This window comes from Lissotriton helveticus, chromosome 8 (assembly GCF_964261635.1).
Source record: "Lissotriton helveticus chromosome 8, aLisHel1.1, whole genome shotgun sequence".
In the NCBI taxonomy this organism is placed as follows: Eukaryota; Metazoa; Chordata; class Amphibia; order Caudata; family Salamandridae; genus Lissotriton; species Lissotriton helveticus.
This window is the reverse complement of record NC_136069.1, coordinates 1,384,030,987-1,384,056,283: the sequence shown is the minus strand read 5'-3', so window position 1 is coordinate 1,384,056,283 and position 25,297 is coordinate 1,384,030,987. Positions and strand designations below refer to the sequence as shown.

The window sequence follows — 25,297 nt, the reverse complement described above, 5'->3', positions numbered from 1 at the left end:
AGTTGTGGAGTCACTTTATTTTCATATGCAGATTATTTTCTCTCTGTCATTTGCCCCAAATTACAACTCTGAGGCACTGAACTGCATGGGCGTGGTTACAGTTGCGGGGTGGATGAACAATTACTCACTCAAACTGAATGGCGATAAGACTTAGGTACTGGTACTGGAAAGGATCATTCAAGATGGGGTCCCCAACACTGGCTGGAAACCCTGGGTCTTCTGCCGCAGCCAGTTACCAAGGTGAAGAACCTTGGATTCGTGCAGGACAAGGAGCCGTCCACGAGACCGTAGGTGTCGAAGGTGACTGACACCTGTTTTGCCCTCCTGAAATTGCTGTGGAAGATGATCTGGCCTCTGCTTTTTTGCGCTCAAGGGATGGTAAACCAGGCAGTTATTATGTCAAGACCGGATTACAGTGGCCCTGAATTCAGTGCCAGAATGTTATACAGATGTCTGAAAAGCACTTCCACTAGCACCTCCTTTCCAATCTTCATTGGCTGAAAATGGAGAAGCGAATTCAGTTTAAAACAAGCATTTGCAATGCAATAGGTCTCGCATCAGGAAAGTTTGAGCTATTGGTATTGTAAATGACAAATTTTTTACTTATGTGTTGGTTTTGAACATAGCGAAATTAATAGCTTTGTCATTTACAATGCCAATAGTTTTAACTTTCGCAAATGTGACACCTATAGCATTTGTAATGCAATATGTGTTGTATTTAAGTGACTTAGATGTATTGATATTACAAATAACAATGGCTTTTAATTTTTTTAAATAATTAATACTTAAATAAAAGGTATTGTAATGTATAATGGCAATAGCTTAATAGCTTAAACTTTTGTAAATAACTTTTGTGAAGATTATTTTCAGTGTATTTTATTGTGACAAAATCCAAGAACAGATGTGAAATATCAACATCTTTTTGTGACATTTGTAATAAAGCTTGAAACATTGAGAGAACATATTTGAAGCAGTTGTTGTTGAATGGTTGCACAGATTGATGATGTGGTGGCTCTGAATGATGTTGAGGCGGCGGCGAGTGATGCTGTGGCGTTCAGTGATGCTGTGGTAGCGCATAGTGATGTTGTGGTGCCCCTGAGTGATGCTGTGGTGGTGCCGAGTGATGCTGTGGTGATGCGCTAGATAGTGAGGGCGATAGATAGATAGAGGGCGAAAGGTAGATAGAGGGAGGGCGAAAGATAGAGGGAGGGCGAGAGATAGATAGAGGGGGAGAGAGAGATAGAGGGAGGGCGAGAGAAAGATAGAGGGAGGGTGAGATAGAGGGAGGGCGAGAGATAGAGGGAGGGCGAGGGATAGAGGGTGGGCGAGGGATGGAGTGTGGGCGAGGGATGTAGTGTGGGCGAGGGATGGAGTGTGGGGCGAGGGATGGAGTGTGGGGCGAGGGATGGAGTGTGGGGCGAGGGATGGAGTGTGGGTGAGGGATGGAGTGTGGGGCGAGGGATGGAGTGTGGGGCGAGGGATGGAGTGTGGGGCGAGGGATGGAGTGTGGGTCGAGGGATGGAGTGTGAGGCGGGGAGGGATGGCGTGTGGGGAGGGGGATTGATTGAGTGTGGTGCAGGGGAGGGATGGAATGTGGGGCAGGGGAGGGATGGAGTGTGGGGCGAGGGAGGGATGGAGTGTGGGGCGGGGGAGGGATGGAGTGTGGGGCGGGGGAGGGATGGAGTGTGGGGCAGGGGAGGGATGGATGGATGGAGTTGGGGGAATGGATGGATGGATGGATGGATGGAGTGGGGGGATGGATGGATGGCTGGATGGAGTGGGGGATGGATGGATGGCTGGATGGAGTGGGGGATGGATGGATGGATGGATGGATGGATGGATGGATGGATGGATGGAGTGGGGGGATGGATGGAGTGGGGGGATGGATGGATGGATGGATGGATGGAGTGGGGGGATGAATGGAGTGGGATGGTTGGATAGATGGATGGATGGATGGATGGATGGATGGAGTGGGGGGGATGGATGGAGTGGGATGGATGGAGTGGGATGGATGGAGTGGGATGGATGGAGTGGGATGGATAGAGTGGGATGGATAGAGTGGGATGGATAGAGTGGGATGGATAGAGTGGGGGGGATAGAGTGGGGTGATAGAGTGGGGGGGATAGAGTGGGGGGATAGAGTGGGGGATAGAGTGGGGGGATGGAATGGGGGATGGAGTGGGGGGATGGAGTGGGGGGATGGATTGATGGATGGAGTGGGGGAGGGTGGATGGATGGAGTGGGGGGATGTAGATGGGTGATGGATGGATGGAGTGGGGGATGGATGGATGGAGTGGATGGATGGATGGAGTGGGGGGATGGATGGATGGAGTGGGGGGAATGGATGGATGGATGGATGGATGGATGGAGTGTGATGGATGGATGGATGGAGTGGGATGGATGGATGGATGGAGTGGGATGGATGGATGGAGTGGGAGGGATGGATGGATGGAGTGGGATGGATGGAGTGGGGGGTGGAGTGGGGGGATGGATTTCTGGATGGAGTGGATGTACTGTTCACAGATAGTGTTGGGTGCCGTGCAGGGTGTAACGTAAACCCCTGCAGCCCCTACGTCGCCACTGAGGTAGCCCAAATATACCTGCGAATGGTATGTGGTGAGTACCTTTACATTGCACATAATAAGAGCTGCATGGATCATTCTAGACGGAGTAGCGTGGCTGTTCCTGGTAAAGAGTGCTCGGTGCAAGATTTAATAGCGCCATTTTTATGGAGTGATATAACCTAAGTACCACGCACCCATCAGTGTAGAGGTTATGTAAACTGCAGAGATGGTGCCACGTGCAATTATCTTCCGGGGCTACCATGTACCCTGAGCTAACGGAGCTGGCACATAAAGGATATACCCACGCCACGGGTGCAAGCGCTATCCAGGTGCATGGGTGCGCAGAGACAGAGTAGGCGAGGGCAGGCACTCTGCACAGCTGGCGTCTGCCTCCCCCTCCTTCCCCTCCTCCGGAGATTGACAGCCAAGGAGCTGGCAGCGGACACACTCCCTGATTGACATCTCGGCGGTGACGTCAACGTTGACTGTGTCGCCAAGGCAACGCCTTGGCAGTGAACTGTGAAAGTCTGCAGGCCCCGCCTCTGCTCCTCCCGGTGCCCTGACGTCAATTGACGTCACCGAGGGGCGGTGCCGGGCGCATGCCTTGCCCCCCCGGCCGAGGCGGAGCTCTGCCACCGGAGCTGCTCGCGCCGCTTCCCCGGGCTCCCGCACCCCGATGCCGCATCCGCTGCTCCCCGGCCCCCGCATGGTCATGCCGAGCCCCCTTCTATGCACTGCAGAAGTGATACAACCAGGGCACTTTTCCGGTCTGTACCACAGCACACCTTTCACTGGGGGGCGGCTACGCCTAGACTGGAACAGAACACCCAATGCCAAAACCATGCACTTTCATAGCGCAGGTGCACACTCATACCGGGCTGGGTCAGCACCGCACTGCGAGGCAGAGTCCGGTTTCAAAGAGCCGGTTCACCTTTCAATGCTCAAACAAAAGGACTGGGATCGGCCCGCCGGTGGGTGCAGTGAGCGAGTCCACCCGCCTTCAGAGGGACGCCTGTGGGGAGGGGTTACTGGGACCGCGTCTCTTGCTAATCCGGGAATGCTCATTTGGGATTATGCCAGTGCACATTTGCACCATAACAATCCATATTATTTTAGAGACCGTGCAAATGTCCTTTTCTGTACTTCTAAAGTACCCAGAGGACGCAAAAAGCGTCACACACGTTCACAATATGGCCCCCATGAAGGACGCATTAAGAGAGCAGCCAAAGCTCGCAGGAACCCACAGACCTGAAACGATTGTGCAGAACCAGATTCAGACCCCATCTGGCTGTAGATATGTCTACAAAAAAGAAACAAGCCAGCAACAAAAAAAAAATTGCGTTGTGAAAGCGAGGCCTGACACGCAAATAGGAGTTCCGGCCGGGAGAAAGGAGAGGCGTGACACGCACGAACTGTCCTGAAGGGGCGGAGAAACAACGGAGCGGGCTGCAGAGTCTGGACACGGAGGAACAGGACGAGAGGAGCCGGTGAGGGGGGACGTCGGGGCACATTGACGGTGCCCGCCCCCCCCCAGTGATGGAAGCCCTGCGTGTGCCCAGTGAGTGGGGTTGGGAGTGTGTGTGTGCGTGTTTGTGTGTGTATGTAAGCCCTGCCGTGGGTGGGGGGTGCGCTTGTATGTGCCAGCGTTTTTGTGCCTGCCTGCGTGTATGTGTGCTGTGTCTTTTTCAGCAGACACGCACTCCGAAACCGAAAGCATTCGGAGCCAGGGGACTGGCAGCCAGATACGAAATTGCGAGGTGCGCTCACGCGGACAAATCTGAGACAGCAGGGGCTCTTGGCCGAATGCTGTCTCAGATTCCCCCGAAAGTAACAGCTATAGGTCCTGAGCTAGACAGCGCATGCTACGCATGCGCAGCTCTACGCTCGACCTAAAAACGTGTACTATATACACAGAGCAAGATCAGAGGCTGGCCCAATATATCTTCATGAATTTGCTAGACCTTATCATCCAGCACGTCCTTTGCGCTCCAGTGGACGTTTACCTTTATATGGTTCCCAGAGTGAGACGCACTCGCATTGGAGGCCAGTCTTTGCACACTGGGCGTGAGCTGTGAAATGCCTTCCCAGGACTATTGAGAGGCTGTTCCTCATTTAACATCTTCCGCAGACAACTAAAGACCTGGTTGTTTTAATCTAAGGTGACACGGATAGACCCAACCTATCACAAAAGCGCAGAGAAACCCCTAGTGGGTAGCAGTGCACTATATAAAATGGCATAGTAATAATAATACTTTAGCAAAGCACATGTTCCTACATCAAGCTGCTGACATTTGCAATATCACCAGCAGACACAGTGCTTCAAAATGATTTAAAGCCACCTCACCCTCTCTACATCTGTTTCTAATATAGCAATAATAACATTGTCTTTAGCATGTCAGTGGATGGCCATGATTAGTTGTACAATAAAGAAATAACGTTTCCGTATCTATTCAGTTTGCTGATTACCTTCAGATCTGGACGCATGCGAATTCTATAACCAAATTCACTGACAATGCTTTTTTTGAAAAAATAGTTGTGACCTTTCCCCAAAATTATGATCTAAAGACAATACTTGTAAATGAAAGTGCATGTAAAAAAGGGAAGATGTCCCAATCCAATAAGTGATTTAAGGAGGTACCATACAACGTGCTAGTATGCAAGGCAAAAATTGTAAAAGCTAACACTACACCCATATTGGTACACAAAGTCAAAGGAAACATGGTTGAGTCGAAATCGGATTATTACACCATGACTAGGTGTATTTCATTTTAGGGAAAATCGCCTCCCAATGATGAGAATTTGAATAAGGTTTGTGGCACTTGTAGGAAACTGACATAGATATTAGGTGACATTAGCACATCACTGACCAACTATGACCACATCTGTGCATTGGAAAAGTGTGTGGGTGTGTGTAAGGTTTAGAGTTGTAACTGGAGCTGAAAGGTGGGAAACACAGTGCAGAGCTGGCAGCAACTGTACAGAACGTCCTGCATTATAAGTGGAAGGGAACAGAAAAGGGCGAGGACACTAAGGTTGGCACACTCAGAAACAGGGCACACGATTAAACAAGCATTGGCATAGCCAAAAGGTCTCGCCTTTGGGACCTTATAAGTGTTTAGCCATGCAACGGTTAATGTTGTTGCACCAAGGATATTGTACTGCATAACCAAATACTTATAGGGCCCCAAAAGCGAGACCTATTGGCTATGCCAATGCTTGTTACTTACAGTCTTTAACACACATTCATTACTACATATCTCGTAGTAAAGTAATGCGTGGTAAAGGCTATACATTGTAACCACGCATCCGTTGTAATGCATGCGCGGTTAAGGTTCTGCATGGGTACGGCCACATTGTAGTGGCTGTTTCCCGTATAAAAATAGGTGGAACACTACGGGAGAGAAGGGCTAGAGAGGCGGAGAAGTTAACAATTCTGAACTAGAGAGACAGAAAGAATCAAGGGAAAGGAGAGGAGAAATAGAAGAAAGATAGAAAAGAAAGTGATAAGAAGGAATAGATGAAAAGAAGAGCGTGGCGGAAAGACAAGTGCCTAAAAAACGGAACGGGACCCTAAAGACGAAGGAAAAAGAAGAGTCGGAAAAAGGGACCGGAGAGAAGTTAGAAGGGCAAGAAAGAAACGAGAAAGAGAAGCTGAAAAAAGAGAGTCAGGAGGAAGAGAGAGACAGAGAAAACTAAAGACTGACATCGGAAACACAGAGTGGGAAATGGTGATGTAAGAAAGATGAACATAATCATAATTAAAGTAAGATAAGAAAATTAAAAATGAAAAAAGAAAAGTAAGGGAGGGGAACGAGAGAAGAGAGGGCAGCAAAATGTGAGCGGCAGAGAGAAGCACGAGCGGAGAGACAGAGAATAATTCTATCTTGCCTCTAAAAACAATTCACTTTCTAGTTTCTATTTATCCTTCTTTTCAATTAAACAAATGCATACAGAAAACGACAACAAATTTGAAAGTGAACGAGCACCTGCTACAAAAGTGACTGCCAATCTATATTTGAAGTAAAGTCTCTCATGTATTTCCCGTTGTTTGGAAGGTGCTCTTTTTGAAAAGTTGATTTTTTTGCTCGTCCTGTGTATATATGACAATATTTTTCAATCTAAACAGTAGGGATTACAGAAGGGGGAACTCTAAGTAATTTACTGCTTGTTAAAAGATGTCTTACTGTTGCCCCCACATCAATACCCTATATTACTCTGAAAGCTATGATGGGTTCTCAAAGAAGCAGCACTTGTTTCCATGCATACTGTGTAACATTAATATATTGAATAAAGAATGTGGGCAAGTCATACATGTTAAAAAAATGTGTAATTTATTAAAAGAAATATAATGACATAATAATATTTCAAGAGGCCAAATCTAAAAAAAAAATTCCAAATTAAGATTTCAAAATAAGGAATGTCCCCTTAAGCAAGGATCAGGGAGATCTTAAGGATTTCGGGGGCCCTGGGCCAAATGTATTTTGGGGGGCCCTGTTCTGATTTGAATTTCTGATCTATTTCAGCTCTTTCATGCCCTCTTTGGCCAGGTCATTGACAGTGCACAAGAACACTCTTCCAAATTTTAAAGTTGTTACCTTTAAAATTCAGGGATGGTGAGGTATGCTTTCATATTGTAACACAGCAGCAGCTCACCAATATTACTCAAAATAATCTCTGTGACACGCTCCCATTTCTCATATTGGAGGTCTTGTTTTGGTCTAAAAGAAACTATTTTATGGATATTGCATCAAACATAAATGCAACATTTGGCTGCAAAATGTCTATAATAGACTCAGACAAATATCGTAAAGAGAAACATTATTTAATCTGTCTTAGAATTTTTCAATGTCATCAGAGCAAGACCCTTTGCAGACAGACCTGGCTCTAACTGGGGGCCCCTGAAAGGCTGGGGCCCTGGGCCAGAGCCCAGTTTGCCAATGCCTTAAAGTGTCTCTGGCAAGGAAATATTTGGGAGAGCTATCCTACACTTATTGTAGCATTAAAATGTTTAAATCTGGGATACTGGTAAGAAAAAGAGTAGAAGGTTTCATCTCCCAAACAAAATCATGATCTCACTGGATGTATAGGAAAACTACATTACTAATAAAATATACAGTGCAGCGTGTCAAAAACATATTTAATGTAGCAAGTGAGACGAAACACATGTGATGGCCCTTGTGTTAATATCTGAAATACAGAATGCTCGGAGATTTCTTCAGAAAATAAATAATGAGAAGAAAAAAGAGAGAAGTGTTCATCCATGACAAAAGAAAACATACCAGAAAATTGATGTTTCCTTGGCAAATTAATGTTCCCTGAATAGAAGTCAATGTCATAGAGTTTTAACAAATGGTCATTTACCGGTGTGAAGGGTAGGGTTCGTAAAGCAGTGTTTTTTTTCACCCTCAGTGAAACAGGGGTTGGTTCATGTGTTTACGATTGTTGATGTTTTAATCAAAACACATATACATAGTAGAAATGGACGGTTGATTTATTTTGGAGAAATCCTCCAAACAACAAATGTATATTACAAAGATCAAGTCTCTCTGAACAAAGAGGAATGTTCTTAGGTGACTAACAAGTTCTCAAACGCTCACTCAATATACAAAAGAATCTTACATAAAATATACATATCACCCACAAGGCTCCCATACAGCATTTTGCATGAAATATATTAAAGTATTAATACATTTAAGTTAATAATTTGTGGGGAAATGTAAAAAGAATCATTCTGCTCAATGATCCCTTGAAATAGTTTCACATTCTGAGTTTAATGTGATAATGTATGCAGTGTTACCACAGGAGATTGAGACACATGGCAGGGGGCAAGAGGAGGGACAGAGAGGGATATGGTAATAAAGTAGTCCCTTAAGCAATTAATGCAAGCATTGGAGTGGGGGTAGAAGGATACACCCAAACAGTCAGTAGCACCAGGTGAGAGATGAATACTCCATGGGGCTCAGCCAAGATTTGAAAAACTTAATTTCAAGTCAATGGCTGAAAGAGGCCATTTGAAGAATGCCAGTGGTTGATGTGGTGGACCCAAAGTCCACTCAATACACACTGTAAGTAATAGTACTGTTGACAACGGTGCTGCCAAGATCCAGACATAAAAAAGCATCTGTTGGAGAAGAAAAGGAGAATGGTATAAGAAAAGAAGACAGAGGCAGATACAAGAGAAAATTATAATGAAGAAAAAGCTTAATAATACCAAAAAAGAAAAAAAAACTTCAAAAAGGAACACAGTGAAGAAATCAAATAAATGAGATTAGGGTGATAATTGATTGGGTTTAACATTAGCAAGCATTCTGTGCCACTGTATAATCATCCAAGCAAAAAGAAAGAGTTGAAGAAGGAGATTATTATATCTGCATGGTCCCATGCATGTAGGACATCACAGCCTCACTGTGCACTCAAATTGCACACAGCAACAAATAACATGGTTTTACTAATACATCCCAATACCATCTTGTATAGTGCAGTGATCCAGATGGTCCAGACGAATAAGCCATGTTACCCCGCTTGTTTTTTTACCGCATGGCATTACAACACAGTCATTACATTGACCGCGTTGTAACAATGCATGCCTTTACTTCACAAGTCGGAACGACTTGCTCTGGGGGGCGCTGGATGTTGGAATAGTATAAATTACTATTCCAACTCTAGTCTGTGCAACAGTAGGGAAGGTGTTGGATTTTAAATCTAATACCTTCTGACCCCTAGAGCAAGTCATTGTTCCGACTTGTGGAGTAATGGCATGCGTTGCAACATCGCGGTTGTTGGAACAATCGCATTGTAATGCCATGCGGTGTCCTGGTTTTGTGGTAAACAATGTTTATCAGTCCAGACAGCACACATATACATCCCTCGCCCAATTGGTAAAAAAAAAAACCTGTCTCCCTATCAGCTATGCTGACACCAGTGGGGAAGCCATATGCTACAAACTGATTTAATAAAAAGCACACATGATAAGGTTTCAGCCTATATGAATGGACTTGTATTGCTGGAGTTGGACTTGAGCAATGGCTCCACTGCTACATCAACATCATAATTTTTCAGCATTGATGTGATGGTAAATATTTTAAGGTTATTAGGCAGCTAGCCCCTCTTGAACTATAATTCCAAAGAAATTGTAAATTGCAACCAATAATGAATCAGATTTTGCGATTTCTAATTTGGAATGTACTAACATGGATTCAGTAGCAATGGTCGTAATTTGAGAACAGACATCTACCGAATTAATTGGCATTTTGCAAACCAATCTATGTATTGATAGAACAGTTCACAAAATTCTGAACCGTAGTGGGTCACAATTCGACCTACCTCATTAATATAGATGACATATATTTTAGGTGACATTGGCACCTCACTGACCAAAAATGGCCACTTCGATTGGCTAGAGTCACAAGGACGGTGCCCTTCCCGGTCAGCGGACCACCAAGTCTGTGCTTCCGTTTATTTATTTTTTCAAATCAGGCACATTTTCCTTAAAGGAAAAAAAACACAAACCTGCCTACTCCTAAAAAACGTTTTGTCAACATTCACAAAGTGGAAAGGGTGCGTTGGAGACCACTTCCAGCTTTCGAATGGCATTACACATCCTTTGAGGAAGCATCATAATATGAATGTTTAGTGACCCGATTACAGTCATAAAAAATATAGATATAATATTAATACCTACCTAAAGGGATGTCCTTAAAACACCCCTTCCAAATACCGATTAGGTATGCATTAAGTGTTACTGAATTGTAATTTGGGTTGAGTGAATACAAAGATTTGTCACTTTGTGGTCGCAAAGGCTGTCATTTTATGAATCAGAGCCTTTGCAAATGTATAATTGCCTTGTACATGAGGGCCCAAGTTCTTAATGCCACAATAAAGATTTAACCTGGTGCATTACACATTACACCTGCTTATGCCCATGCCAATGAGTATCTTGCTCCCCCACCTCTCGTTCTTTTATTTCCTCCAATTTTTTTAGGATGGATAGTTTGGATGACTGTGCATACTAGTGGGTATTAAGAAACAGAACTCTCTCTATTTCTCATACTAAAATAACTGAAGAAAATATAGGTTTCTTCCTGGCCTCATTTTGTCTTAGACAGTTGTTAATGAAATGTGGCTAATTGAATCAGTGATTTTCCAGTACAGAATTGAGGTCACTGCCATTTCACAAGTGAGCGCTGCTCATGATGCATTTACCTTGATAGTGTTGTCAAAAAAAGAAAAAAAAAGTCTGTGCAGTGGAAAATGAAAAAAATAGAAGAATCATAATTTAATTAGTCCTTACAAAATGTGCTTCTTAAACAGTCTTATTTTATATTCAATAATGTGCTAAAATGTACTATGTTCCGAATAATGTTCATATACAAGGATTGCCCAATTTATTCAGGAGCTAATTTAACCAATTTATAAACTACTGACTAGTATAAAGGCTGTTTTTAAACGCGTACTGGAGACAAAGAACATTTCCCAAGACCAATTACACAAGCTTTGGTATCATTACCAACATAGTCTTAAGAGATAATGATTCCCTTGAGTGCCACACACATTTCACACTTTAAGAATGGGCTTAGCATGATCCAATTAGTTTAAGAAGTGTGATGTGTGTTCGCGGCCATACGAGTGTGTCACCACAGGACATGTCATCTGCTTCCAAAAACAATGTTTCATGAGTTTTGAGGAGGATTTAGGAAACAACTTCGAAAGTGCATAATTAACTCTACAATGTGTAACATTCACGGTTGTTGTGGGAGAAAAATGAAAAGACAAAAGGCTGCATTACAGCCATGGAAAGCGATCATACAAACAGAAAAAACAAAGAAAGCATGGTAGCGTGAAATTAAGAACTTGACACAAAGATAAAAGAGGGTACAAGCGGATGGATTGGGGGTGGCAGGGGAGCAGGTTCATACTGGTAGTCTATACTTAAATTTGTAATGGAATAACTGGTATCGCATGGGTATATTTATAAATCCTAACTAATGAGCTCCTCCAAATGCTAAGACCTAGTTTCATTGGATGGTAACTAATTTGCATTATTGCAAGCACCACACTCCACTGTGCTTGTTCTTAATGATTTCTTGTATGGACGAACTGAAGATATGAGTATCAGTTTCATTTGAAAACATTTTGCATTTAATTGAAAGAAGTGGCAGGAGTTTGTGAAAAGATTTCTCAACACATTAGACCAAATCACAATAAAAAATGCTATGCCTGCACTTTGGAATAATAATTTTATTAAGATGAGATGAACATTTTGAGTTTACAAAACTGTAATCTCAGTCTTCTCACCTTCTGTATATACACAACAGCAGGGGAGCTTCTCACTCTTTGGAGGAAACTTTACACATAACTGCTTTTCGAAAGGCAGAATATAGAAACTTCAAGTAACATAAAAAGAATGTAGGGAGTTCACAGATGTAACTAAACTGTATCTGACTCAAATAAAACGTGTGCAACTTTTATTACAAAATAAACTACAAAGACACATCATGGCTGTTTGACTGTTCGATTATTTTGTCTCTTTTTGGACGACAACTGCCTTCCCTGTTCACCATCCTTAAAGTTTCTAAAGATTACACAACACAAAAAAAATCTACTTCCAAAACGTGCTTTTCTTTTTGACCAGTCTTTGTCAATGCTTTCCCAAATCAACTGAATCACGTCTGTATTCTACTCAAAGGTGAACTGGGAAAGAAAAGAGGCCCTGGCAAAATTTAAAACCAATCCTGCTCCTGTCATCATCTCTAATCGTAATCTTTCCACCCTTCTCTCACTTTCCTCTCTCTCTTTTTATTTGCAGTTTTATATAGCACAAACTCCACCTAAAGGAACTGGAGTGCTTTATATCAGTACCAATTACTTTACACAAGGACACATTCATTTTGTAGGCACAGGGAGATTAGGTGATTTGCCCAAAATCACAGGATGTTCAGCCGTAGCCGAGACTCGCATCCGGTTTTCCAGCCCCATAGTCGGCATCTCTGGCCATTGCATTACATCCTCTCCCCTTTCTCTCGCAAAGCATGGCTATACCTGCGGAATTATCTGAGGCAGCTGGATAAAATGAAAGAGATGCTAACACCGGCTCTCTTACTACAAAACCGGACACCAAACACTCCAGCAGTCTGGCCCTGATGCTTCTATTATTTTCAGGAATTCAGGAATGACTTTCTCTGTCTTCCTCCAGATTCTTGAAAGATAGCAGTTCAGGTGATTATATTTTTTCACCGGGCTATGGTAACTCTATCTTGGTCTTCCCTTCTATCTCTTAACATGTTTATAGTTCAAAATGATGTCCCCAGTCATCTTTGGATTTGCCTATGATCTCACATTATCCCTGTTTTAAAGCATTATACTGGCTTGAAGTTCAGAAAACGTCAATCTTTAACCCGTTTGTTGCTTGGAACGTTCTGCGCCAGTGCTGAACGTTCGAAGAAACAGGTGCGGCCGCGTCGGCCAACGGACGTGCGCGGCACTGTCAGGGTAGTGCTCGCGACGACCGTTGGCCGACGGCAGCACTAAAGGGGTTAAGAGCCTTTGGGCCTGTTTATAAAGATTTTGCTATGACTTACTCGAGCAGTATTCCTGATTTCCTGGGGTAAACATGACTCCTCCTGGAGCACTCCTGAAATTCATGATCATGCCTTTATTACTACAAGAGTCACATCTAGTTATAAATCATCCTGTGTAACACCAGCCCTTATTATTTGCCAAAGAGAAATCTGCCACTCTGGGCTGCTCCAGTGCCATAACCTGTTCGAAAGTTATCATACATCACACAATTTTGATCTTCAACATCTCTAACCCTCTGCAATATTCTGTAAAGAAATCTAGCCAGGAGGGCTGTTTTTCTTTTATAATGTTGGCAAGATATCAAACTCTACTCCTTTCAATCTGTTTAGGAAATCTATAAAGACATGGTTCCTCTTGTCCTTGGCACTTTTCAGTGACTTGCCAGCTACCACATTATATGCTATCTAAAAATCTAAATTATGTAATCAAACCAATCAATAATATCTGAAGTAAAGATGTACTAACTTGTAAAATAATATGTTTAAATCTCACTCAGAAATAACCCAATTTTTTTAAGGTGTTCGCAGAAATTTCAAGAAAAATGCCTGAGATTTCATGAAAACTTTCAACATTCTGGAAAAAACACTTGCAAACATATATCTTTAACCTTTATCTGTCATGAGGACAAATTTCCAGTGATATCTCTGCCTCTCACCATATCCTTCTGCTCCCAGTCTCTCCTTTCCTTGCTCCCAAAATCTAAATTAAATATAATTATTATACCTTTAGTTATTCACTTAGGCCTGTGTTGTCTCTTGTTGACACCTTGCTTACCATCCTCATCCTTCACCTAAAAATGATTCAACTGTAATAATACTCCTGTGACTAACAGTGTTTTCAGTAAAACACAAAAACCAATCTGGTGGTATAAGTGCACTACAAAAAATGTCAAACAAAATGAGTATAAATAAAAAAATGAACAGGTTTCATTGGGTATCAAATTAACCAATGAATAAGAGAAATAAATAGCCTGTTTGGAAGTGTTTTAGACAGCTTGCCTATGTATCAAAACAATAACTCATGTACTCTCATGTACTAGTCGCCGAGCAGAGAAAGAAAAAATGTGTGAGCATTTGAATTTTCAGTTACTATAAAACTTGTAAATGATCCACAGTCAACTTTTAGGAAAACATTAATCAACCACTGAACCCCCAAAAAGGGGCAGGATAGTGCACCATCCAGCTGAAGAATCAGAAATTCAGGTGTTCATGAACAATGCGGCCTAAACCATCAGTCTCTTCTAATATACCCTATAAACTAGAACCCACATGCCAGCAGTGTTCATTGCAACAGAATACCACGTGTCAGAACCTCTTGCACCTCATTCACCTTTTCCCCCATGACCGACAACCACGCGCCTCTCCAACCATACATTCAGGTCCATGTGTAAGCATTCCAGGCAGCTAATAATGCGAATATACCATGATAGCCATAGTTGTGTGCTATACATCAGTAGGGGCTCGTGGAGGGAGTGCCGCGGGCGGGTGGGGGAGGGGTAAGGTGGGGGTAGTAAACTCCGGCTCACGGCCGACCGGAGTAATGTAAAGAAATAAATAAATACAACAAATTTCATTACGTGCCCTGAAGCACCAAATGCGTTTCAGCACGCAAAATGAAATTCGTTTTTTTAATTCATTTATTTACATTACTCCGGTCGGCTGTGAGCCGGAGTTTACTACCCCCCTACCCTACCCCTCACCTGCCCCGCTGCACTCCCTTCACGAGCCGCTACTGCTATACATTTGCCAGATATATAATATATTCTGGGGTGACTTCCTCTTATATTGGTGTCAGGATTAGGGGTTTGTAAGTTTCTGAACAGCCAGCTGCATGTCATTTTCAGGACACAGCAAAAAGGATTTTTGGGGTCCTGCATGTTTTTCTTGAGGCAAGGACAGAAAGGAAAACCTAACTCTGTGTTACAAATATTGATTCTTGCCATCCATGTCACTGTAGAAAGCACTTGAGAATTCAGAAGATAAATCTGGGAAAGAGCAAAACATTTGACATTCACTGTAAATTATAAAGTACAATTCCTTGGAACATTTGGGACATAATAGCACAAAACATCCATTATCTTGTAGTCCAAATTACCTCAAGAAGCCATACGCTCAATACACTCATCACTTAACAATGATAATGTAGGTGCTGCTTAGTAAAATGTTTGGAAAGGATAGCATTCTCTCAATTTATGTTTCAACCATAAACTGAATAGTTGAACATTAAAGCATTGCAGAGATAAAACAACAGCAATAAGTTCTCAAATATTAGAGACTTCAGTACTTACATGCAACTTCCAGTGAAGCGTTGTGGCTCACTGCCTCCCCGAGGTAATTTCTGGCAACACATACATAAACTCCTTCATCTGGTCTGCTCTTCCGCCCATGTACAATGCGCAAGAAAAACAAAGATCCACTGGGCAGCAACATTCGATGTGATCGGGGATCATCTTTGTCAGTCTCTACACGTTCTCCACCTTTATACCACTCAATCGTGGGAGTAGGCCTTCCTTCTGCCTTGCAGTTTAGGGTTGCTGGTTCTCCTTTCGAAACAATAAGGTCTGAAGGATGTTCAACAATGCGGGGAGGGAAATCCTCTTGACGAAGACGTGATCCTGGAAGAAATGTAAAATATATACTAAATGTTAACTGCTAGTTTTATGACCCATTTTTGATTTGTACATTGATTTGAAATTCTACACTTGTCTTGGGATCAACATTTACATAGTTCATATTCAATGTACTTTTCAGTTAATAAGATTAAGGCAATCACACATTCAACTTTATAAAATATTTATAAATGTTCACTACATACAAGATACATTTATCTAGTTGAATTGCTGTCCCTCTTATAATCATTGTGCCTTTGAAAACTATTTCATACACAATAAAGTAACTTCTACAGGTGATAATTAGCAACCACCACACATTGTGACTTTAGTTATGGGAGGACATTTGCACTGAAAATATTACCCCCACCCCATCCATTCAGTGTTTATTCACTTAATGCCTATAACATACATTGCTCCTCCATTCTTTTGCTATTCACAGGATTATACTTCTGAACATGTACTCACATGATCTGAGTTAAAAAAAATAATGTCCATACATCAAGTGTTGCACTACTGTTGTGTCTGCTCATACATTCTGCATATACTAGTATGCTGTTAAAGTCATGTTCATGGGCCATGAGTCATATAGTAACACCGAGGGTGTTTATACAATGGACCAAGCCATCTGTCACCTTTTGAAAGACGCATTTTCATGAAGTGATTATGGCATGAGAGGATAATTCAAGCCCAAAATGTACCAGTCACAGTCACACCTTATAGCACATTTTAAAACTGCCCCTTGCAATATACAGCACTCTACATCGCAATGTGGTCAACAGAATAAAACTAAACGCAAAGCATGGTTAAAAAAATAGTTTCATATGGAATAGAAGCATGAAAAATATATTTCTTCCTGAAATATGTTGTGCATTCCAGCTTTACAACTTTTCACATCACAGTGTGGGCAACTGTTCAGCAAGGGCAATTGAAATAATAGCCAGAGAATGGCTCTGCTGTCTGATGAAATCTTTGACCTCTATGTCTATTTTTCATTTCTCCAGATATTTGTGTTTTGTGACTTCGGACAACATTGCACCAAAGTGTAAATCTCCTCCACCACAAAGTCCTTGTTTCTAACTATGCTTCCTGTGTAGACTCATGGATGGTTTTAATCCTACACCAGGTATGTATATTATCGGCACATAGAAAAACCCCACATATCATGTACTGTTTATGATTATGGTCACTGCTTTGAGAACTGAGAGGATTGGCAACTAGTTAGCATATGAATCTACACACATTTGGGTTTATCTTGTAGAATGACTCTAATCGTGGGTTCCAAAATGACTCACATGGCAAGGTTATTCAACTTACAACTTCAGTGTGTAGCTGAGTCAAATGACTTATTGAAGTCACCAATCACTGTCTTGTGAGAGGTCTCCAGTCTTACACTACATACATTTACTTTGATTTGTCTGGCAAGGGTTTTAGCAGTGTTAAGCCAGCCTCCTCTAGAATTATTATTCACAATTATTTCACAATTCTACTATATTTGATCCTATCACATTTCCCCCTGAATATGAACTGTTACTCAGTCTGCAGTTGCTAGGGCACTTTCTAAATCTATCTGCCTTTGTTACCTCTAGCAGATTTGTTGAAGATGTTTGATCTTGGCGTGCACCTTGTATGCACAGAAATTAAGAAGCGAACCAAGGAGGTGGCTCAGTGATCTAAAAAGTTGCTTATATAAACACTATTACTATTATTGCTGTTGGTATTACTGTTATTGTTATCATTATTAACAGTGTTAATATTAAATGTAAATGTAGTTGAGCTTATATAGCGCACAGCTACCCGCAGTGGGTGTCCCGGCGCTTGCTTAGGGAACCCGTCCTGGTATTCCCCTGTGAGATAGCAGGGTATCCACAAGGTGAAAGTCAGGCATCCCGCCGCGAGGGGCCGTTGTGGAGATTAAGCAAGCTATTGCCCAGAGTCGCAGAGTGTGAACCCGTGAGTCAAGGAGGCACCGGGGGGGCGAGAATTATCGAGTCCATGGAATTTTTTGCCCAAGACCCGCCGAGGCGGGGAATTGAACCCTGGTCCAGGACCGATCTCAGCTTCCGGGTCTGCTGCCTCTAACCCCTGAGCCACACTTCTCCACTGTTGCTACTACTATTATTATTAGTAGTAGGAGTAGTAGTAATTATTATTAGATATATTTAAAATTTACCACTAACAGTCTTACATCTTTCTGATGTTTCACATCCTAAAAGTCAAATGGTTAAAACTCTTCCAAAATATTTAATTGGAATACCACATTTCACATATAGAAAGTAAAAAATAGTAGAGTGAAAGTTGTTAATTCAAAATTTCTAAATCTTTTATTCTTCATTGAAGTAAACCTCTGGACATCTAATAAGATAAAGTCATGTTTGCTAGCATGGAAATAGAGAGCTGTTGTTATTTTATGTTTAGATATTTATAGAGTGCATGGTTATTACATTCAGAGTGTTCCCACACTAAGATTCCAAAACGGCTGTGGTCTAATACACAAGAATGACTAAGGTCTATTACGACTGTCTAAAAAGCCAGGTCTTAAGATTCTTCCAAAAAAACACTTCTGAGCATTCCTGTCTCAAATCGGTCAGGAGGGTGTTTCATAGTTTGGTGGCCAGAAAACTAAATGAGCAACCTCCCATTCACGCTCTTTCCACCCTAGGGATCACAGTGAGTGCTGCTCCAGTAGACCTGAGACATCTACTAGGATGATACGGCATGATCAGTGGGTGAAGATATTGCGGTCCTTTCAGTTCAGGATCTTGTGACAGAAGCATAGATCCTTAAAACATACTCTTTTCCTGATAGGAAGTCAATGAAGTTTGATGAGTGCTGAGCCCGTCGAGTATCTAGGACTGTTCAGCAGCATCCATGCTGCAGCACTGTGAACTCTTTGAAGCAGCCCAAACCTACCTTATGTGGCCACAAAATAAAGCACATTATAATAGTCCAGTCTAGAGACCAAAAGGGCTTGGACTACTGTCTTCCTGGTCAGATTTGGAAGAAGACCTAATATCTTGTGTAGCATTTTAAGATGCCAAAGCACACCCCGGCAAAATAGGCTATCAGTCTGTCAAAAGAAAGAGCACTGTCAAACCAGTAGCCAAGGTTCTTAACTTTAAGTTTACGAGTTGGGGTTGGCTCTAGAGCATCTGGTCACCATGCAGTGGACCAGATCGAAGGCTGTTTCTCCAGAACCAGGACCTTGTTTTTTTTCAGAATTCAGTTTAAGACGGATGTACGGCATTACGACGCGTACTGTTACAACGCGTGCCGTTACAACGCGTTTTTTTCAACGCAAGTCGTTACCACGACTTGCGTTGGAGGGGGTGCGGACTTAGGAATTTTTTAATTTACTATTCCACCACCAGCCTACGTACAGTAGGGAAGGTGTTGGATAGTACATTAAAAAATTCCTTGTCCTGCAGCGCCCTTCAGCGCAAGTCGTGGTAACGACTTGCGTTGAAAAGACCGCGTTGTAACGGCACGGCGGTGTAACAGCCGCGTCGTAAAGGCTGTTCACCGTTTAAGACAGATGTAGCCCATAAATTCTGCTACACCAAACAGACATGATCTGAAGCAGGCTGCAGAAGTTCCCTAATCTTGCGTCAAGGTGATGATTAGCTGGGTGTCATCAGCATATGACACGATTAGCTGTCAATCTGTCAGCAAAATAATTTAAATACCACAACAAAACCTCTAAGAATATGGGATAAAAAGTTGTTACAATTTGTGGAATGAGGAGAATTACGTTGAACTGGATCAGAAAATGTGTCAACTATGGTACTGCAGGCACATACAGAAAGTGGAACTCTTAAGAAACATTTGCCTTTGTAACTGCAGAGCCACAGAGCACATATTTTAAGTAAAATTGATTTAAGTGTGCTTCCACCTAGATTAGTTAAAGGGTTGTGCTCCAGGTAACTCCACTGAGACAGTAAGCAATATTCACACTGTGAAATATGAATAATATGCAGCTTCCATGAAGGTCTCACGTTAAAATAATAGCTTGATAAGGCTTAAATATTTAATTAAACAAAGATACATATTTGTATATAGTCCACTTTGGTAACACTTAGGTTCATAGCTACATTTCAAGACATTAAACGTTGAACATAGATGATTCATTTTTCATAATAATTGTGCACGCATTATCAAACTACAGGGGGAAGTTACTTTTGAGCATTCCTTTTTATGCAGTAAGAGAATATATTAATACACAGGATTATTTAGCTTACTCTGAATTCACTATCATTTTAATTGCCTTGCCCGTTGCGCTCAAAAGTATTATACAAACATCTAATGTAGTGTATTGGTAGTGCTTCCAGTGTCTGTTGACTTCTGTCATAATATGAGATATTGGTGGTGTGGCTGGTAGCTGGAATTTTCACTGCAATGTAGGAGTGGGAGCAGTGCTTAAAGACAGTGTAATTAGATATAAAGCTTTCCCAAGTTATATTCATTAGGACATATAACCTTTTTAATATGTAGGGGTGACTCTGTGGCACATTTGACAGATCAGAGTTTATGGAAGTTCTGAAAAATGAAATTCTAAAAATGCAGGCACAGGAGAAGGGGACATTGCTGAAGATCTGTCAGTTGAGCACTATTATGTGTACTGATTCGAACATATAAGGCAAAAAGGGATAAGACATAGAGCTTCGGGAGACAGTAGCTTAGCCAGAGTAGTGAGGAATACACATTATTAGCTAGACTCTATAAGCCCATGGATGTCTTGTGATGAGTGTCTCCCATACATGATCTTTGAGAAAGAGAGAGTGTGAGAGAGATCTGTGACCATTTTTGAGGGATGCCTTTTAAAAGGCAGTGACATCTTATATATAAAGGGACCTGGGTATGTAAAAGATGAGAAAACAATGTTCCTATTGTAAATGTTTAGAAAGATCACAGTTTCATAGTTTAACCTGTGCATCTTGCATTGTAAACTAAGAAAATGGTAAGCAGGTGCCTGTTGTCATTCTTGTGATTCTCCTTGTCAAGCCACCAGCCTTGTATCACCATGTTTCAATTTGTATACATTCCTGGTAGTGAACTACAGTCACCATGTTCATTTTTGCATTACCCGCACCCGTAAGGTGTTCACCTAGTTAATGGCGGTGGATGCAGCTCATCTGCAGATATCAGGCGTTGCAGTGTTCCCATAGGTAATATCCCCCTATCTCAATGACTGACTGTTGAAGGCGGGCTAGCCTCTGGCTGTCGTCTCACATCTCCAGACCACGGCGGACCTCCTGCGCTTGCATTGGTTCTCTATTAATGTGCTGAAGTAACTCCTCACTCCCTTTCAGATGCTCCCTTTCATCAGAGCTGTTCTGGACAGATTCAGGCATATCCTCCCGAATGGCGAGTTAAAGATATTCAGGTTCTGATATCAATGTTACTGCCTTTATCCTGGATTTCAGTGAGACTGATTCAGAGGCTCCTGGGCCTCATGGCCTCCTGCTTGTGGCACATGTACCTTGGCCTATGTAAGCTCCGCAGTGGGACCTGAAGTTCATCTCTTTGTTCGCCCTAAGTGTGGCAGGTTGCTCAGACGTGAGTCCCTTGCTCACTTGGCCACTGGATTCAAGTTAGCCTGGCTGATGAGGATTATGAATCCGAAACCGGTCCCAGGATGCTTGTTTCCGGTCCATGGAAGACATGGCTTGGCAGTTCGGGCTGGACTGTTCCCATAAGGCACAGGGTCAGACTGATTTGCATATAGCCATGTCTGAAATGGGGTGGCTGAGTGAGCTAAAGAATGGTGATGGATTAAACCCAGATCAGTTGACTGGGGGCGAGCGTGTGATTTGCTCAAACGCTCCGTCCATCATCCCCTTTTGTATCGCTTTGTTCAAATGGGCGCAGCATCAAGAGAATCTCTCCGACATGGTCCAGATTTTGGGGACCTGCAAAAGATCTGCAGTGCTGGTTAACAAACCACAATTGGGACAACAGCAGATCCCTCTTCCTTCCCCAACCAGATCTGAAAGTGGCAACATACGAGTCACTCCTGGGATAGTGAAAAGAGGCGTAGTTACTGGCAGCCTTGCTTCTCGTAAGCAGCGACTATAAGCACAAAGTGCGTATTTTCGTACCGCTTTCAGGTTCTCTAAACACATAAATAAAAGGCATTGTCATTTAACAATGCCAATAGCTCAAACTCTCGCAAATGCAAGACCTATTGCATTGCAAAAGCTTGATATTAATTGAGGCTGGCTAGACAGCCAAAGCGGTCTCTTTGCCAGTCCTAAAAATGGACTTAATATATATTATTTGTAAATATTGTGGTGACATGAAGTTTGCAAGATATCGAAGGCGGTCTCTAGGCCAGACCTAAAACTGACACTCTATGTATTATTTATGATTATTGATCACACGGGGCTGGAAAACGACTAAAACTGTCTCTCGGCCAGGCATAAAAAAAATGGACGCAATATGCAAAACCTGGAAAAAACTTAACATCTGGTCGAGATGCCTTCTAGCATATGTTGTGCACATTGACTCACCCCTTTGATCAGGGTAGGCCCACTGGTGTCTGTGTGTGTATAGATTTCTTAGGTTTCCGGAACTACATGGATATCATTTTCCAAACAAAACACTAAACCCAAGTTCCTTTTCAAAAAGAAGGCTGATGTTTACAACGCCTCTTACAGAGAACGGAGACAATTCAGCACGGAGAGAGCGTGTGCTACACCGGCGTCCATTAGTAGTATATGAATGCGTCTCACAAGTTCAAGGACTTTTTACAATATGAGAACAGGGCCCCCATCTTTACTAAAGCGTCGTAAAGAGTCAAATGTCCATCTGTTTTTATCGTTCTGTCGCTCACAACTGAGCCACATATTTTAGCTGGCTTCTGTTCCTCAGCTGAGCATGTAAGGCAGATAAAAGAGAAGTCTCTGTTTCCCAAGAAACACTGTCTATCCTTTAATCTGCATTCCTTCCTCTCTTGGATAGTACACTCTGACTACAGTAACCGAATGAAAACAGTAATCAAAGGCTCGCCTGCGCCGAGGAGCCATCAGATGTTTTGAACAGGAAAAAAAAGCCACCACGAGACAGGTAAGATTCTTGCATCGAGAAAGCACAGGAACAAAAGCAGCCCCTTTTTAGCTCACTGCTAGCAACGCCGCAGAAGTTCAAGTGACAGCCCACTCCATTACAAGGTTCCTATCTTTGAATTTGGTAACTCGAGAGTGTATTTGAAAGGTGCGCTAAGCTGCTGGAAGGAGAAGAGGACAATAGTTTTATGAGTGGAGATTGGCACTTGGAGAGATTTATCAGGAACACTGCTGACACATTTCCCCAAGGGATATAATGACCTTGACATCAACGTTATAATCTCCCTTCCCGCATACATCGCGTTAAAAAGAATCTAAAGAAAATACTTGAGAGTTTTGTTATTTAAGCTCCATTTGTTAGGCTTTCAGTACGCTAAAAACCATCAATTATTCCCAGGATCGAAATCCTGCTACAGGCATCAATCCTGTAATTTTCCTGTCAGAATGCCTTTTTATGAGTGGGATTGTGTCTGCATGTGTGTTTATTACAATTTTACGCACATGTTCATTGTGCTCTGTATGCTGCATTAGGCCTCTCACGTGCACTCAGTGGTTTTCAAACTAGGTTTCTCTGCTGGCATAACCGCTCTGACAATCATGAGCATGTTGTAAACAGTGTGTGGGCACATAGGTAAAGTTTTGCATTGGTGAATAAGTGAAACATCAATTGTGCGCCATTCCTGCTGCTTTCCTAATACGCAACGTTAAACAACATATATTTTCAACTTATTTGCACTGTAGCAGAACTTAATATGAACATATTTGACCTCGTTCTGATCATTATATAACAACAAGTTCAGGAATCTGCCACTGGTGCAAACTTACAGCTATAGCATTTGAGAATTGGTGTAAAACTTTAAGGAAGCTGCGAAAACAGAAAAAAAAATTACTCATTTTTCGGGGCATTGAAAAAGTTACATGTAGCAAGATCCAATTTTGGATTTTTTTTTATTTTCTCTTCCTTATTACTCAAACAGCAGCAGGTTGTGCACAATGCATTGACTCTATTTGATGCACTGGTGCAAATCTGAGCGCAACATAGCCAATTAGCATCTTACATCTAGCCAGTATAATGATTAAATTGCCTATATATAGTAAATTATATAGGACTAACAATCAATTGGTGACTTATTTCTTTTAGTTTCTATTAAACTGGGATACCAGTAGAATACCGCAAAATGATGGCCCCCCCTGCAGAATTTAATAAGGGGCCCCTGAGTCACTATATATCGTGGCTATTCATTGGCTGTGGGATGATTGGGGGTCCCATAAAATGTCTGTCCCCTCCCTACCCATACTCATAGACCATTCCAGCTGTAATGAATTGCCTTGAGTTACACAAAATAATCTAGTATTCCATTGTAAGGAGAGATGATATCTGTAGTTCCAGGACAGGATTATACAACATTGCTCTAACATTGCATAATGTAAGATTGTGCTATTTTTTTCTATATAGATGAAGCACAATCATTGACTTTTGCTGTCGGAAAGCAGTTCAGTTTGACAACTGCAAAAAGTAATGGTGTAAAATGAAACGCCCCTGCAACAGGATATGTTGTGTGAAATGCCACCATGAGTAACATCAAAACACAAACATTAGAAAAATAAAATAAATACTTAGTTTACATTCCTGCACTTTGCGCTGTTTACAATGCAACTCCTGTGACTTTCGGAATTAATTTACCACAATAAACAGAGTACCCATCCACTTAATACTGAACCCTAGTATCTCACATTACTTCGGTTTGAGTTGAGAACCAACCAATACATAAACTAAAATATATAAAAGATTCAAATTATGTTTTACTTCAATTTACAACACATGAAAGCAAGCCGAAACAATTTAATGTGTGTAAAAAATGGTGCACTTTCAAAATCAAAATAACCAAAATCAAATGCAATTTTGAAACGCCTCTGTATGAAGATAGGAGCCATATAATATTCCTAGTAATTAGTGCCTGTTTGTGTTTGAAGGTAAATGAAGGCACTTAGGTAGTTTTAATGATTCAACTACAATATGCAGCAATATATATGAGCATCTTTGAATTTGGCCTTAGGTTCACATTTTTTGTGGTTAGTTCTGCTGATGGCTGATTGCTGATTGCTGATTGTATGCACACTATAACCCATAATTTGCAGTTGTATTCATATCTAAAGTTTGAAATAATATTTTAGGGTGTGTTACAAAACTTTTCGACTCTGGCAGTGCTTCATGCTCCCATTTATATAACAAGCTCTATGCAAGAACAAATTTCATACTGTAAGGATGAAAGGAAATTTCCAATTCCTCTTTTGCCTGAAGCTAAGCAAAAGTATTACTGAATGCCTAAAATAAGTATAGTTCTGGGGTGCCTAGCAATGGAATATGATACATTTAAACTGGGAAAGCAATGTTGCAGAAAAAAACGGGCTAATGTAACAAAAAACAAAGTTAATTTGGATGTTCTTCAAACAATTCTTTTAGGCATATATAAAATTGGACAA

The 25,297-nt window shown here is 41.9% G+C and overlaps 1 protein-coding gene across 1 annotated transcript in view; it reads right to left on the bottom strand.

The window, feature by feature from the left end:
• The window catches only part of ROBO1 (roundabout guidance receptor 1), a 1,545,337-nt gene that overhangs the window by 387,672 nt on the left and 1,132,368 nt on the right, over positions 1 to 25,297 (bottom strand). Inside the window, exon 4 of the mRNA XM_078658344.1 lies at positions 15,429 to 15,755. Coding sequence (XP_078514470.1) covers positions 15,429 to 15,755 — 327 coding nt within the window. The remainder of the gene's footprint in view (positions 1 to 15,428; positions 15,756 to 25,297) is intronic.